This window comes from Tenrec ecaudatus, chromosome 8 (genome assembly GCF_050624435.1).
Source record: "Tenrec ecaudatus isolate mTenEca1 chromosome 8, mTenEca1.hap1, whole genome shotgun sequence".
NCBI classification, from domain to species: Eukaryota; Metazoa; Chordata; class Mammalia; order Afrosoricida; family Tenrecidae; genus Tenrec; species Tenrec ecaudatus.
Window position 1 is genome coordinate 126,053,666 of NC_134537.1, and position 12,809 is coordinate 126,066,474.

The following is a 12,809-nucleotide window of genomic DNA, read 5'->3' on the forward strand; positions in this document are numbered from 1 at the left end:
GCAGTGGAGTGGAGCAAGGAAGCTGTGGGAGGAGAGCAGACACAGCAAGCGCACATGGGGAGGCAGGGTCATTTGGAATATGGTTTCCAGCTATGGTCTCTATCATTAAACCAGCCGGTGCCAGCCTGCAAAATCATGTCTGTTCATGAATTTCTCCCCAACCGCAAATCTTTTGGGGGGAGAAAGGGGGGGGCTCTTAAAGCTCACCTAACGATCCATACATCCACTGTATCAAGCACATTTGTACAATGTTGCCATCATCATTCTCAAAACATTTTCTTTCCATTTGAGCCCTTGGCATCAGCTCCTCTTTTCACCCTCCCCCTCATGATCCCTTGATAAATGATTATTATTTTCATATCTTACACCATCTGCTATCTCTCTTAACCCTCATTTCTGTTGTTTATCTCCTGGGGTGGGGGTGGGGTTCTATGATCATTTTCATAGATTCCCCCTTTCCCCACCTTCCCCTACCCTAAGGTATCATTGCTCCATGACTGTTCCTGGGGGGTTTATCTGTCCTGGTGGCCATGTGTCAAGAGCTCTGATCTGTACCAGTGTGCATGCTCCGGTCTAGCTGGATTTGTAAGGTAGCACTGGGGTCATGAGAGGGGGGCGGGGTAAGCATGAAAGAACTAGAGGAATGGTGTATGCTTCATCGGTGCTATCCTGCACCCTGGCTGGCTCGTCCCTTCCTTGTGACCCTTCTATGAGGGATGTCCCACGGTCTACAACTTTTAACCAGGTATTGGTGGTCCCTTTCCACCGTGAGCCACACTCTCAGCTTCTGCTCTCTCTTCTCCCCGTCTCTGAACTGTGGCTGTTGGGGCCATTAAGTCGCTTCCTCTGCTCAACAGAAAGAAACCCCACCCCACCATGCGCTCCTCACAATGGCTCCTATGTCCCAGCCCATCGCTGCAGCCACTGTGTCACCCTCTGCAGTGGACGGCCTTCCTCTCTGTCCCTGCCCTCTTCTTCTGTACCAAGCATCCCGTCCTCCTCCAGGGACTGGTCTCTCCTGGAAACATGTCCAAAGCACATGTGATGAAGTCTAGCCATATTTGCCTCGGAGGAACATTCTGTACTTCTTTCGAGACGCTATGTTCTTTTGCTTGCTTTCTAGAATGAGCTTTTCCTAAATTCTCCTTAGATGTTCGCACGACACTGCTGCACCGCTCTAGCCGGTCGCCATGAGTTAACCTTGACTCAATATCAACGAGTGTGAGTGACACGATACTAACCTTAAATTCATAATTTTCTAATCTGAACTCACTTTTCCCTACCACCTACATCTTCCCTATAATTTTCCCACCCACCTATAGTCACCAAAGTCTGAAAGCAGGGACTCATCTGAGATCCTTTCTCCCTCACCACCCCCTTCCCCCGCCCCCCCCCCCCCTGCTGCCCCTCAGTCCTATTCTATCCCTACTGATCACTCTTTCCCTGCCCAGTAATGTCAGTCCACAACCCCGAGCCAGGCCCTCATTTCTTGACTAGACTTGCTGCCTCTTCACCTTCCTTTATCACACCTTCTACTTTCCTACCTTAAATCCATCCTTATGTGGCCACCCAATTGACTGTTACATCTCTGCCTCAACTCTTTGAATAGAGCCCTGTCGCCCAGGAATGAAGTCTCCTCAGACAGTCTAACTCCCCACCCCCACCCCGGGACAGCTCCGCTGGCTCAGAAACCCATGGGCTTCTCTGATCTCATCTTCTTATCACTCCCCCCCCTTCCACCCAACACACACACACACACACACACACACACACACACACACACGCTATTGTCTAGTCATTCTAAACTTCATGCCTTCTCCAAGATCGCCATGCTTACCCACCAAGAAAAGGAAAGGCCTTCCTCTGAGCTAGACAAGTGTTTCCCTCTTCTTGCTCAACGTCATCCTTACCTTGCGGGACTCAGCTTGACACGAACCTACCTTCGGCAGCTTTTGGCGTCTTGTGCCCGTCTCACCCTCCTCTCGGCTGTACATAACCCCCTCCGTGCCTCCGCTGCAACACCTCCCCAGCTCAGGGCTTAGCACACTTGGCCTTATGCCCTTAGCTCTCTATGCTAGCCCACTCAGCACCCTCAAAGGAGGGGGGCACCTCTTTTGGCTCTGCACTCTCCAGCATCGAACACAGAGCCCGAGGACTACATGCTTGCTGAGTGAAGGCGATCGTGGGCAAATGCCAGGTGACCAGTCAGTCAACAGGAAATGTTTACAAGCAAACCCCCCCGCTTACTGGTGCCTAGAATGCACTTCAATTCATTTGAAATACTGCACTGCCCTTGGCCTTGGTGGTGTGGCACTGAGAGACTTCAATTCTCCTTGCGGTGGCATGACTGGTGTTGGGGGGCCTCTCACATGGCTCTGATCCATTGTGACCAGGGCCACAAGAACACCTCTGTGTCTAGGAGGGAGAGATACAGCTTAAATAGGACGCAAATAACAACGAGTTCTTTATTAAACTAAACGACGCCAACCCGTAGCTTTAATGAGGCACGAATAAATGCCGAGGAGCCCTGGCAGAACAGTGGATGGCGTGTTGGGCTGTCAACTGCAAGGTCAGCAGTTTGAAACCACCCGCTTTCCAGGAGAAAGAGGAGCCTTTCTACTCGTGTCAGATGGACAGTCTCGGAAACGGAGCAGCTCTACCTTGCCCTAGAGGGCGACCAGGAGTCAGGTTCAAATTGATGGCAGAGAGTTTTGCAAGATAAACTGTTCAACTTTTTTTAACTGAAGAATTGTAGCTATACACCTGCAAATAAGTTGCTAAAACCTTTTCCCCTCATTGCCATGGGAGTTCATTCTGACTCCCAGTGATACGGTGGCACACGATTGAAGAATTCCTGTGTGTTTCCAAGTCAGGAATTCTTTTCAGGAGCTGAAAGCCTCCCCTTTCTCCTGTGGGTTCAGTCTGCTGACCTTGTCGATAGAAGGCCAAAGCGAGCCGCTCAGTCACTGGGCTCCTTTGGGCCAGCTCTGCATTATAACCAAGCAGTCTGTAATCACATCCCAATTGCCCTGCAGGTTTAGGAAGGTAAGATTCAGTGATCCCGAATCTTTCTTGGCTTACCCAGGAATTGTCCACACATGCGTTGGGCTCACAGTCTTGTCATCTCTGGATGACAGCATTCTTGCAACCTTTCTTCTTGTTCCTCCCCTCTAACTGACCTAGTTAGCAAGCATCATCTGTGATTACAGCACTTCTTTCTATTTTCAGGGGAAGCTTATGGCTGTCTTTATTAGGGAATTGTTCCTTCTTTCCTCTTCAAGAGTTTGAAATAGATTGAGGTCTTCCTTCTAGCTGCTGCTTGACCTACATTCATTAAATACTTAAGTGAACTGATTAACCACTTCCTTTAGCAAAGCCACACGGTTTTTAAGCCTATGCTTTTTAGATGGTTTGTCATTAAGAGACCCATCTCCACAGCCATAGGGTCTCCACTGACTCAGAGCGACACCACGTGGGGTTCCGAGGCTATGCATCTTCACAGGTGCAGGCAGTCTTATAGTTCTCTTGTGTGGAGGCTGGTGGACTTTAACAGTTGACCTTGTGCTTAGTAGTCCAACTCGTAACTGACAGCTTCCACTAGCGCTCCACAAATAGGAACAGCTCAGTTTCCATTGCCTTTAAAATTTGAAAATTGGTTTATAGGGAATAAAACACTGTTTTCAGCTAGAGATACTAAGTGGTATTTTCAAGAAGCTTTGGGGTCCCACTTTAAGGACCATGAGTTCCCCAAACTTTAGGAGCAGCCTGAGGTGGAGCTGCGTCAGCATCCATGTTTCACAGATGGGGCAGTGGTGAGGGATGGAGGAGCGCCGAGGGAGAGGTCAAGGAGCGCTGACTGACTCCACAGGGCCCTGGGGACACAGTGAGGACTTGTTGGGTAGCTGACTACAAGGTCGGCTGGTGCAAACCACCAGCCACTTCTTGGGAGAAAGACACGGCCTTCTATTCCCACAAAGAGCTACAGTGTCAGAAACCCACAGGGGACATTCTACCCCGACCTATCGACTGTGGCATGGAGTCTGAGAACTGACTGGACAACATTGAGTTGTTGGGGACACCGGCTAGAGGACGCTTGGTGTCACCGCAGGTTACACACTGGCTGCTAACTGCAAGAACTGCGCTTCCTCGGGAAAGAGAGGAGGCGTTCTACCCTTGTAGAGGTAGCCTTGGAAACCCACAGGGCTGGTTGTGCCGCCCTATGGGGGTGCTAGAGGTCAGAATCATCTCAGTGACAGCATTTCAATTTTGAGTTCGAGTGTCTGTGATGGACCAAAGTGTGTTCCATCCTTCTCCACCAGACAACACAACCTGCTGTAAATGCTAACTACCCACTAAGCCCGGGTCCTCATCGCATTTGGGACTCGGTCCTTTGTTATATGAAGGAGGCAGGATTAACGGATTAATGGAGGGGGTGTCTGGAGTCCATGTCTTACAAAATGTGAAAGAAAGTGATGAAGTACGCAGAGTGGCAGAAGATAGATGCCGGAACCCGTGAAGTTCACCGACGAGCCAGGAATAAGACCCTTCCCCAGAGACGATGCCCAGAGCCTCCCCGGAGAGGCTGGGCTTGGACTTGTGTTGGCGGAAGACTCAAGAACTCCAAGGAGCAGCCCGACTCTGTCCTCTAGGGCTCCTGTGAGTTGGAACCGACTGTAAGGCAGGGACTGCGTGAACAAGGAAAACTGCGAGCCAACACACTGCTGTCTGCTACAGGCACCCACGGGTGGCATTTCCGCCACAGCAGCACTGGAGCAAATTGCAACAGATGAGATGCAGCTCCCATCGATCTTGACCTTCAGGGATTGTCTTTCTCAGGGTTCAGGCAAGTAAGCAGTTGTCCATACTAGTTCTGTGTCTGTGGCCTCAGGACACAAGAGGCAAAGGGCCTTATCTGTGCTGCTGACCTCTAGGGGTGAGGACCGCAGGGCCCAGTACTTTGAAGATGCCAGAGAGTCCCTGGGAAATACCCAGCAGCGAATCTTTTGTTCTGTGACTGTAAAACACATAAAGTTTGGCTGCACTGGTTGCCAGGGTACAGACTCCACGTTCCATCACTTCAAACAGCTGCTGGACTTGCTCCTTAAATGCAGTCCAGGGTAAATCCTTTGCTAATCACCGTTTAAGGGAAGTTGATAATGCAACCGATAGGAGGCTATCGGCTCGCCTATCTGATTCAGGCGGCTGTGTAATTAGTTTAAGAGGGAATCTGGTGCTTTTGGAAGCCGTGTTGCTGACTTTGGGAGCATTATGGAGTTGGTGAGCACACGTTGGCGATTAATTTGCTACAGGGAACCCGGCAAACGTTCACTTAGCCTGGGCGTCCCCGAGGACACACAGTGGACATGCGAGAAGCAGCCGGCCAATCTGCACTTTCATTTTTCACGGTATTAAAAAAAATCTAAATAACATCATTTCCCCATTTCCCTTCCCTTCTTTGAAAACCAGACAGAACGAATTGTGTTCTTTAAAAGCCGGGCTGCAGAAGAGAGGCTGGACTGAAATCGAGCAATAGTGGCAGTACTGCATCCACAGTGTGCAGGTTAATGTGTGAAATGTGCAGCAGCCCCTTCATTCAACCGCCTACACATTTTTTCCACTGAGGTCCTTGGGAATAGACATTAGAGTTAAAAATTTAAAGCAAAATTATTAAACCATTAAACAAACTACTGAATGGAAATCAACCTTGGTATTTCCCTCTGATTTTAAGTGATCTGCTGGTAAGATCTCTTACAAATTATTCTTAATTTCCCGATTGGCTTCTTCCATAAAGAAAGGGAGAGAGAGAGAGAGAGAGAGAGAGAGAGAGAGAGAGAGAGAGAGAGAGAGAGAGAGAGGAGAAAATTGGAAGGGGGTGGGGGGATGACACCAGTGTTAGTGGTGTGCATATTTTCAATGGGTGCCGTCTCCTAATGCGTGTGGGGGCCGAGACAACAATGGGATGTGGTCTCAGTGCCTGAGTTTCTCGGATGATATTGCAAGCGATGATCCAAGCGATCCGTCCATTGGATCTCGCGCTCAGAGGCCGCTCTGCTCTTGTCTAACCCGAGAAGCGAGGAGAAGGTCCACCCTCCAGAGAAGACCCATCGGCACAGTGTAAACCATGGCTCGGGACCCAAATGGAAGGACCTCCCCTCCCGGGACCTATCGCTTGATTTCCCACATCATCTCTGCGTTCTCCGACCTGTGGCAGATAGCCCAACCCTGTCTGTCTGTCTTCCTCTGGGAGTGCCCGAGAGCGATGGCTCTGGGAGTCTCGGTGTGCCATGGGTGCGGAGGTAAGTTCATGATCAGAAATGGTTTACAGTCACCGAACAAAAGATTCGCTGCTGGGTATTTCCCAGGGACTCTCTGGCATCTTCAAAGTACTGGGCACTGTGGTCCTCACCCCTAGAGGTCATGCTCAGCAAGCACCAGGGGCAATAAAGTACCCAAAAGAGAAGCCAGAGACCCATGTCTACCTACCGTACATTAAGTGTGTGAAAGCTCTAACACAGCGATAGACTCGGGGCTCACAGAAGATCAGAGTCAGCTCCTGAATGCAGCACCCCAAAGACCCCAAGGCACAGGCCAGGGGGGCTGCCTCCGCTCCTCGGGGCAGGCGTGGGCATCTCTCAGCCAGAGGACCCGGGTTCCCCCAGGTCTTCCCCAACCAGGCACAAGAGCCTACAGGTGTGCCTGCCTCTCTATGGGGAAGCACGCCAAGCACTGGGAAATGCCATTTACCACAAAAGAAGTTACTCTCTTGTTCAGGCAGTTCAGCACATGACTTGCTTTGGTGCAAACCCAACTGTAAGGGCCATGATTTCTTTTTGGGGAATGACTTTCCCACAGTCTACTGTTAGCAAGTGAGCTCTTTTTGGGCTCCCTGGAATGACTTCCACGAAGGAATAGAACCTGCGGCAGTCGTCTGCAGATGGGTTCAGAGCAGCCTGGCGGGGTCCCTAACATTCTGAGGGGTGAACTAGGCTTGTTAAAGTATCATCACACATGGGGATCCCGGTAGCGAGCTGGGCACCTCTTTTATTGCCTAGCAAGTCAACTGAAGGGAGGTCATTGGTAATCAATATTGGCCTCAACATATGTATTAGTCTAAACCGGTGATTGCAAAGTTTAGTTATAAATCTGTCATCTTCCCACCAAATTATCCAATGTTAGCATATTTACAAATACTAGCTGCTTCCCTGAATGAGTCACAATGAGTAATAAATAAAATCCAAACCCATGGACATTATTTGGCTCTGATTCATGTGGACCCCCCTGGGTTGAAGTGGAGCTATTCCATAGGGTTTTCTTGGCTGTAATCTTTATGGAAACAGATAGCCAGCCTTTTCATCGGTGGTGCTATTGGGCGGTTTCGAACCACCAACCTTTACATTGGTAGATGAGTGCACACTGTCTGTGCCACCCAGGGGCCTGAGGGAATCATAACAGGGCTGGAATTAAAATAACCAATGGATAGAAATTGATGCTGAGAAGAAAGCGGGATTTCCAGTTTTGGAAGGAAGGCTCTCAGGCTTCATAAGCTGCCTGCAAATCTAACAAGTCACCTGCTGACCATTAAGAACCTCGTGTTGGGTGTTGGGTTTTCTTTTCCTAGAATCCTCTCTGATAACATGTGCGATATGCTTTAAACCGCATTTTCACGGGCAGTTTTCTGTCTTTACTCCTTTTTTTGGGGGGTGGTGTGTGTGTGGGCAGGCAGGGAGGAATGTATGATTATAAATAAAAGTACCAACATTACAGGAGGAACTGATATCGGTATAAAGTCATAGATTTATCTTTTGGGTTTAGAATTTAAATGCTTTGAAGAAGTACTTATAAGACAAAAAAAGAGAGGATAAATGTAAGATTGGGGAATATGTATTAAAAAATCAGTAAGAAAAATGGGAAGTGTTGATCTTTTCAGCATTAACTATTGGTCCAGGGAGGCCGAAACTCTCAGAAAACCAGCGAATGTTTGCTGGGTACTTTGTCAGTGGAGCCTCAGCAGCACAGATAGCTGGAGGCTTTATCAGAGAGTCTCTGTCAGTATTCACCTGCTGGGGGATCTCTAGTCCATTCCCTAGTCCTTTGTCGGAGGGACTGTGGGAAGAGTTTTTATGCATAGCCACATTCCAGGCACAGTGGGGAACAGGAAAACAATGATGGCCTCTACCTTTTACAGAATACTTTCACACACAAGGTCTCTGTTGCTACACACAGCCATACAGTGGGAAGGCTAATGGAAACGGCAGTCTACACGAAGGGAAGAAAATGACAAAGCTAAAACGTGTGGCCCAGGGCATTTCAGCTAAACGCCCCGAACCATTTCTTTGTTAAGAACTCTGGCCATTTTGCCAGTTGGCAAATTTATTGATCCCAATTAGTTTTTCTGACTCTCACAGCTTTTTAGGCCAAGTAGAAAGCTGGTGACATGCAGGCAGGAGTTTGGGCTGGACAGTGTCATTTCCCTTTGCCTGGCATTTGCACCCAGAAGGATGACCGTGGAGCACCATCAACACAAGAGGCTGAGGTCAGCGCATGGCAGGCTGGTGCGTTTCAATGGGGGAATAATGACTCTTTGTACAGCTTCCTCCTAGTTAGTTAACACTCTCGCCCTTGTCATAGTCTAATCGCTTCTAAAGGAAATTACCGAGTTCCCTAACTAAAACCAAATGCACTGCTTTGGGGTCAAATCCAACCCATACCAAACCTGACTACTGTTTCCAAGGCTGTAAACCTTTATGGGAGGAGACACCCTCGTTTTCCTCCTGAGGAACAGTGGGTTCGAATTTAAGCCTTTAACAGCCGACACTTACCCCACTGCACCACGAGGGTTCCTTAATGAAGCCTAAAGGAAGACGCGCGTAACTACAGAAATAGGAAGGGAAATATTACAGATATGCACTCACATCCTGAGAGTCTGACAATTTACCAATAGCTACAATCCCACAGAAGTCTGATGGGCTGCCTCCGCCAGGGGCTTCGCCTGCTGCCCCATTCAGGAGGTGATGGAGAGGGATACGCTGCTCTGGAGAGGAGTCCCGATAGAGCACATAGCACAGAGGGGCGGGTCCCAGCTCCCGGGAGTCAGTTCCACTGAGAGAAGAAATGAGCTGCTCTGGAGAGGACACTGAGCTGTCCTTCCAACACCTGCTGGATTTCCGAACACCACCGTCTCCTTGTGTTTTACATTCCACTTAACTATGGAGAGGGCTCCCCCACAAATTATTATACATTACTATCATAAATTATTATTATTAAGAAAAAAGATAATTTTTCACTCAATTTTTAATGTTTAATGCTCCCTCCCTTTTTTGGAGGGTTACAAGTTGTGATTTTGCTGTTATGCAAAATGCATCAATGTTGCCGAGATGTGTTTGTCATGTCTTTGCCTTATACATCTTGACAAAAAGTTTAATAAAAACACTTCTTTTTTAGAACTGGCATTTCTTTTGTTAGAAAATTTATATTTGAAAAAATCTTTATTATAATGCGATATTCTTAAAATATACTCCGTGTGTGTGTGTAGATAACTGACAGAAGTCTTTGGAATACCTATCTTTTCTGTAACTTTAAGATCGAATGTTGCTGTATGCCACCGAATGATCCTGACTCACTATAACCCTACCTGACAGCGTAGACCTGCCCCGTCGGGCCTGCTGGGCTGCCAGTAGTTACGGGAACAGGCTGCTAGTCTTTTCTCAGACAGAGCTGCTGGTGAGTTCAAAGCCCTTAATACGCAATGCATTTGTTTTAGGAAAATACGAAGGCGATGCACTTCAAGTCATTGAAAATGCGGATTCTTTCAAACAATGCCTGCCTGTTCACCAAGACTGGCTGGCAAATGGCGGCTTTGGCGCTTGCGCTATCTGAGTCTAACAGAGTCTGAAACTCTGCAGCCTGTTCACGATTACAGACCGAAGCCTTTGTGTATCATCGTTTTCTAAAAGGTAGGAAAAAAACCCAAATGATTTCACAGTAACTCCACCACACAGAGCGTGTCCCTTTTGCTAACTTTCCAAATGATTCCGATTTGCTTGTTGGTCCTATGTGAGCCATTCCTGTGTTTGTTGTAAGATGCTCTCATGCCAGTAGCGACCCCCCCACAGAGGGATTTCTGTGCAGCTCCATGCCTGGCAACAAATAAGGACACTTTTAAAAACGACCCACTGGGCAGGGGGTGGGGTCTGGACCGTACTCAAAACTTTCTTCTGGTGGCGGCACTTTTGCTGAGCAATTATTTGGGCTTCTTTGGCGATACAGCCAGCTGTCATATTGAAAACAGGGCACAGGAAGTGCCTCCCACTAACATCCAACTGACGCCTTTCCTACTGCAAGCTGAAAATGAGCACAAGGCGTGTGAAGGGCAGAACTCTAATGTAATCGAGAAGGTTTGCTCCTCACACCAAATCACTCTGCCAGGGAACGTTCCTTTTATGAAGCACGAAACTGTCCCAAGAGAAACACAATCCTGGCTACAGGGACACTACACGTTCTCTGTCGAAGATCCATCCCAGCAACGCTGTACCGGGAGACCTGGGCATACCGAATCCTCCTCCGGAGGGAGGCTCATTGTCATGTCGGAGGTGTCTGCCTACAGAAAGTACTTCTGCCTCAGTGTGTCGTTGTAAAGATCACAGGAAGGAACTCAGTTTTCATTCCAAGGACCCCTTTGCCTTTGTCAACATGCCATCGCCGTTGTCCATCTGCTTTCCCTCACGGGTCATGCAATGCCAGTCAGGTGAACCAGCCGCCAGACAGCGTCTTACACATAAATTCGCTGCAAAGAACAGGCAACTGCCAACCCCCATGCCCCCCTTCCTGACCTCACATCTCACACCGCTCAGCCCTACGACAGAGAATCGGTAGACTACCTGGCTGCCCGAGCCTCAGGGGCTTTCAGACGCTTTCAGAGAGCCACCTGATTCCTAACAGGCATTCGCTTTCTAAAGACAGTGGAGCTTCTCCAACACACGCAGCGGTTTCAAATGGGCAAATGTGCACCCACAAGGTTGATGCCTAAAGGCAATGCTGCAGCATGCTTCCAGTAATGTTTGCTGTCGATATACTGGGGCCGTATGGAGTCTAGTGATCGTCCTTATCGGCAGCTAAGGGAAGGTCGGCTGCAGACCTTCACGTGGGCAGGGGCGTCTTCCCAGGCCCTGAATCGGATCTCGAATCTCCGAGAACTGTGTCTCTGTAGTCATCGAGAGCGATTCAAAGAATCCTCTTAGCCTCCGGCCCTACCCACACAACCTGGATCCTCCTTACCCTCGCAATGACCTCGTGAGATTCACTGCATTCTAGAATCAGAGTAGACTGTGGATGTACTTACTCAAAAAACGTTGTCCAGCCAGTTTCGTCGCTTTTAGTGGCTAGCAGGCCGCTGTTGCCATGGTAGGTGAACAAAACCAACTCAAGTCCCTGAGCCGTCATGCTTTTTAGGCACCCGTTGGTTCCTATGGTCAACCAGATCACTTGGTTGTCTGGAGACACCACTCGCACCGGCATGCGATTGGGGTCCCGTCTAATCCTTAGGGTATTGCCGTTGCTGTCGGTCACCGCCGTGATGTCGTTGTCGTTGCTGTAGCTAAAGTTGTACAGGTAGTCCCCGGTGACTAAGCTCACGGTGTACTGATGTGTGCCGTTGATGTCGAAGATATACAGCTCTTGGTCAGTTGGGGAGGCAACCTCATAAAAGTTCATAGAGGTCAGGAGAGGCCTGTTCTTCGACACCGCCCGGATCCGGATGTTCCCCAGGTCTGCAATATACAGGGTGCCGTCCGGAGAAGCCGCCAGCGAGGATGGGGCGTTCAGTTTGGCATCTTTGGCGTAGCCGTCCCCACCCTGGTAGCAGTCACAGTTGGCATCGTTTTTGCAGTCGCACTCGGAGGGTATTCCAGCCACTAAGGAGATCTCCCCGTCGGTGGTGACCTGCCTGATGCGGTTGATTTTCTTCTCGTCGGTTTCGGTGATGTACAGCACCCCGCTGTAGGACACGGCGATGGCGGTCGCCGACTCCAGCGTGGTCTGGACGGCGTGCTTCCCCACGGAGTACTCCACGCCCGGGACCTGGCAGTGCATGGGCCGCCCGGCCGCAATGCGAACTTGGCGGTTCTCCGTGATCTGCAACACGACGTTGTTATCCAGGACGTAGATGGAGTTGTCCATGGGGTTGATGGCCAGGTCGGTGGGCCACTCCAGACGTACCTGAATCAGAGAAGACACGGCCTGGTCAATCAGTGACTGCAGTGCCCTGAGGGTAAACCCCACCACTCTGTGGTTTGATCAATGGTCTTAGCAGGTCTCAGTCATGTTTTCCAGAAAACACAGTAAGAGAGACTGGAAAGTTCAGAGTGGAGGCCAGTGAAGGCAGTGGATGGGAAGGCCCATTCACTTACGCACCCACTACCCCCCTCCCTCCCTCCTTCACTCTCAGGAAGCCGATTCTGCGCACAGCAACCTCTGGGATGCAGTAACTGGCCCTGTGGGTTTCCGAGACTGTCAATCCTCATCGGAGTGGAAAGCCTCGTCTTTCTCCCTCGGAGCAGCTGGCGGGTTCAAGTGGCTGACCTTGTGGTGGGCAGCCCAGCACGAAACTCAGTGTGCCAACCAGAGCTCCGTGGAAGATCCATGACTTACATCCGAAGAGCAAATGAACTTCCAAGTAGCGAGTCAGTAGATATCAATGAGATATGAACCCAGATGTGCCTGCTCTGCATCCTTACGGCAGTAATAACCACCCAATACCAGGGCTTCCTCGATTATGAATACATTAGCATCCTATTGTGCCTTCCATCAGGCCA

At 49.5% G+C, this 12,809-nt stretch overlaps 1 protein-coding gene across 7 annotated transcripts in view; it reads right to left on the reverse strand.

Annotated features, from left to right (window-relative positions):
- Window positions 1–12,809, reverse strand: part of TENM3 (teneurin transmembrane protein 3) — a 710,639-nt gene that overhangs the window by 48,906 nt on the left and 648,924 nt on the right. For all 7 annotated transcript variants that reach the window (XM_075556851.1, XM_075556855.1, XM_075556853.1 and 4 more), the window contains one exon: window positions 11,339–12,213. In XM_075556851.1, coding sequence (XP_075412966.1) covers window positions 11,339–12,213 — 875 coding nt within the window. The remainder of the gene's footprint in view (window positions 1–11,338; window positions 12,214–12,809) is intronic.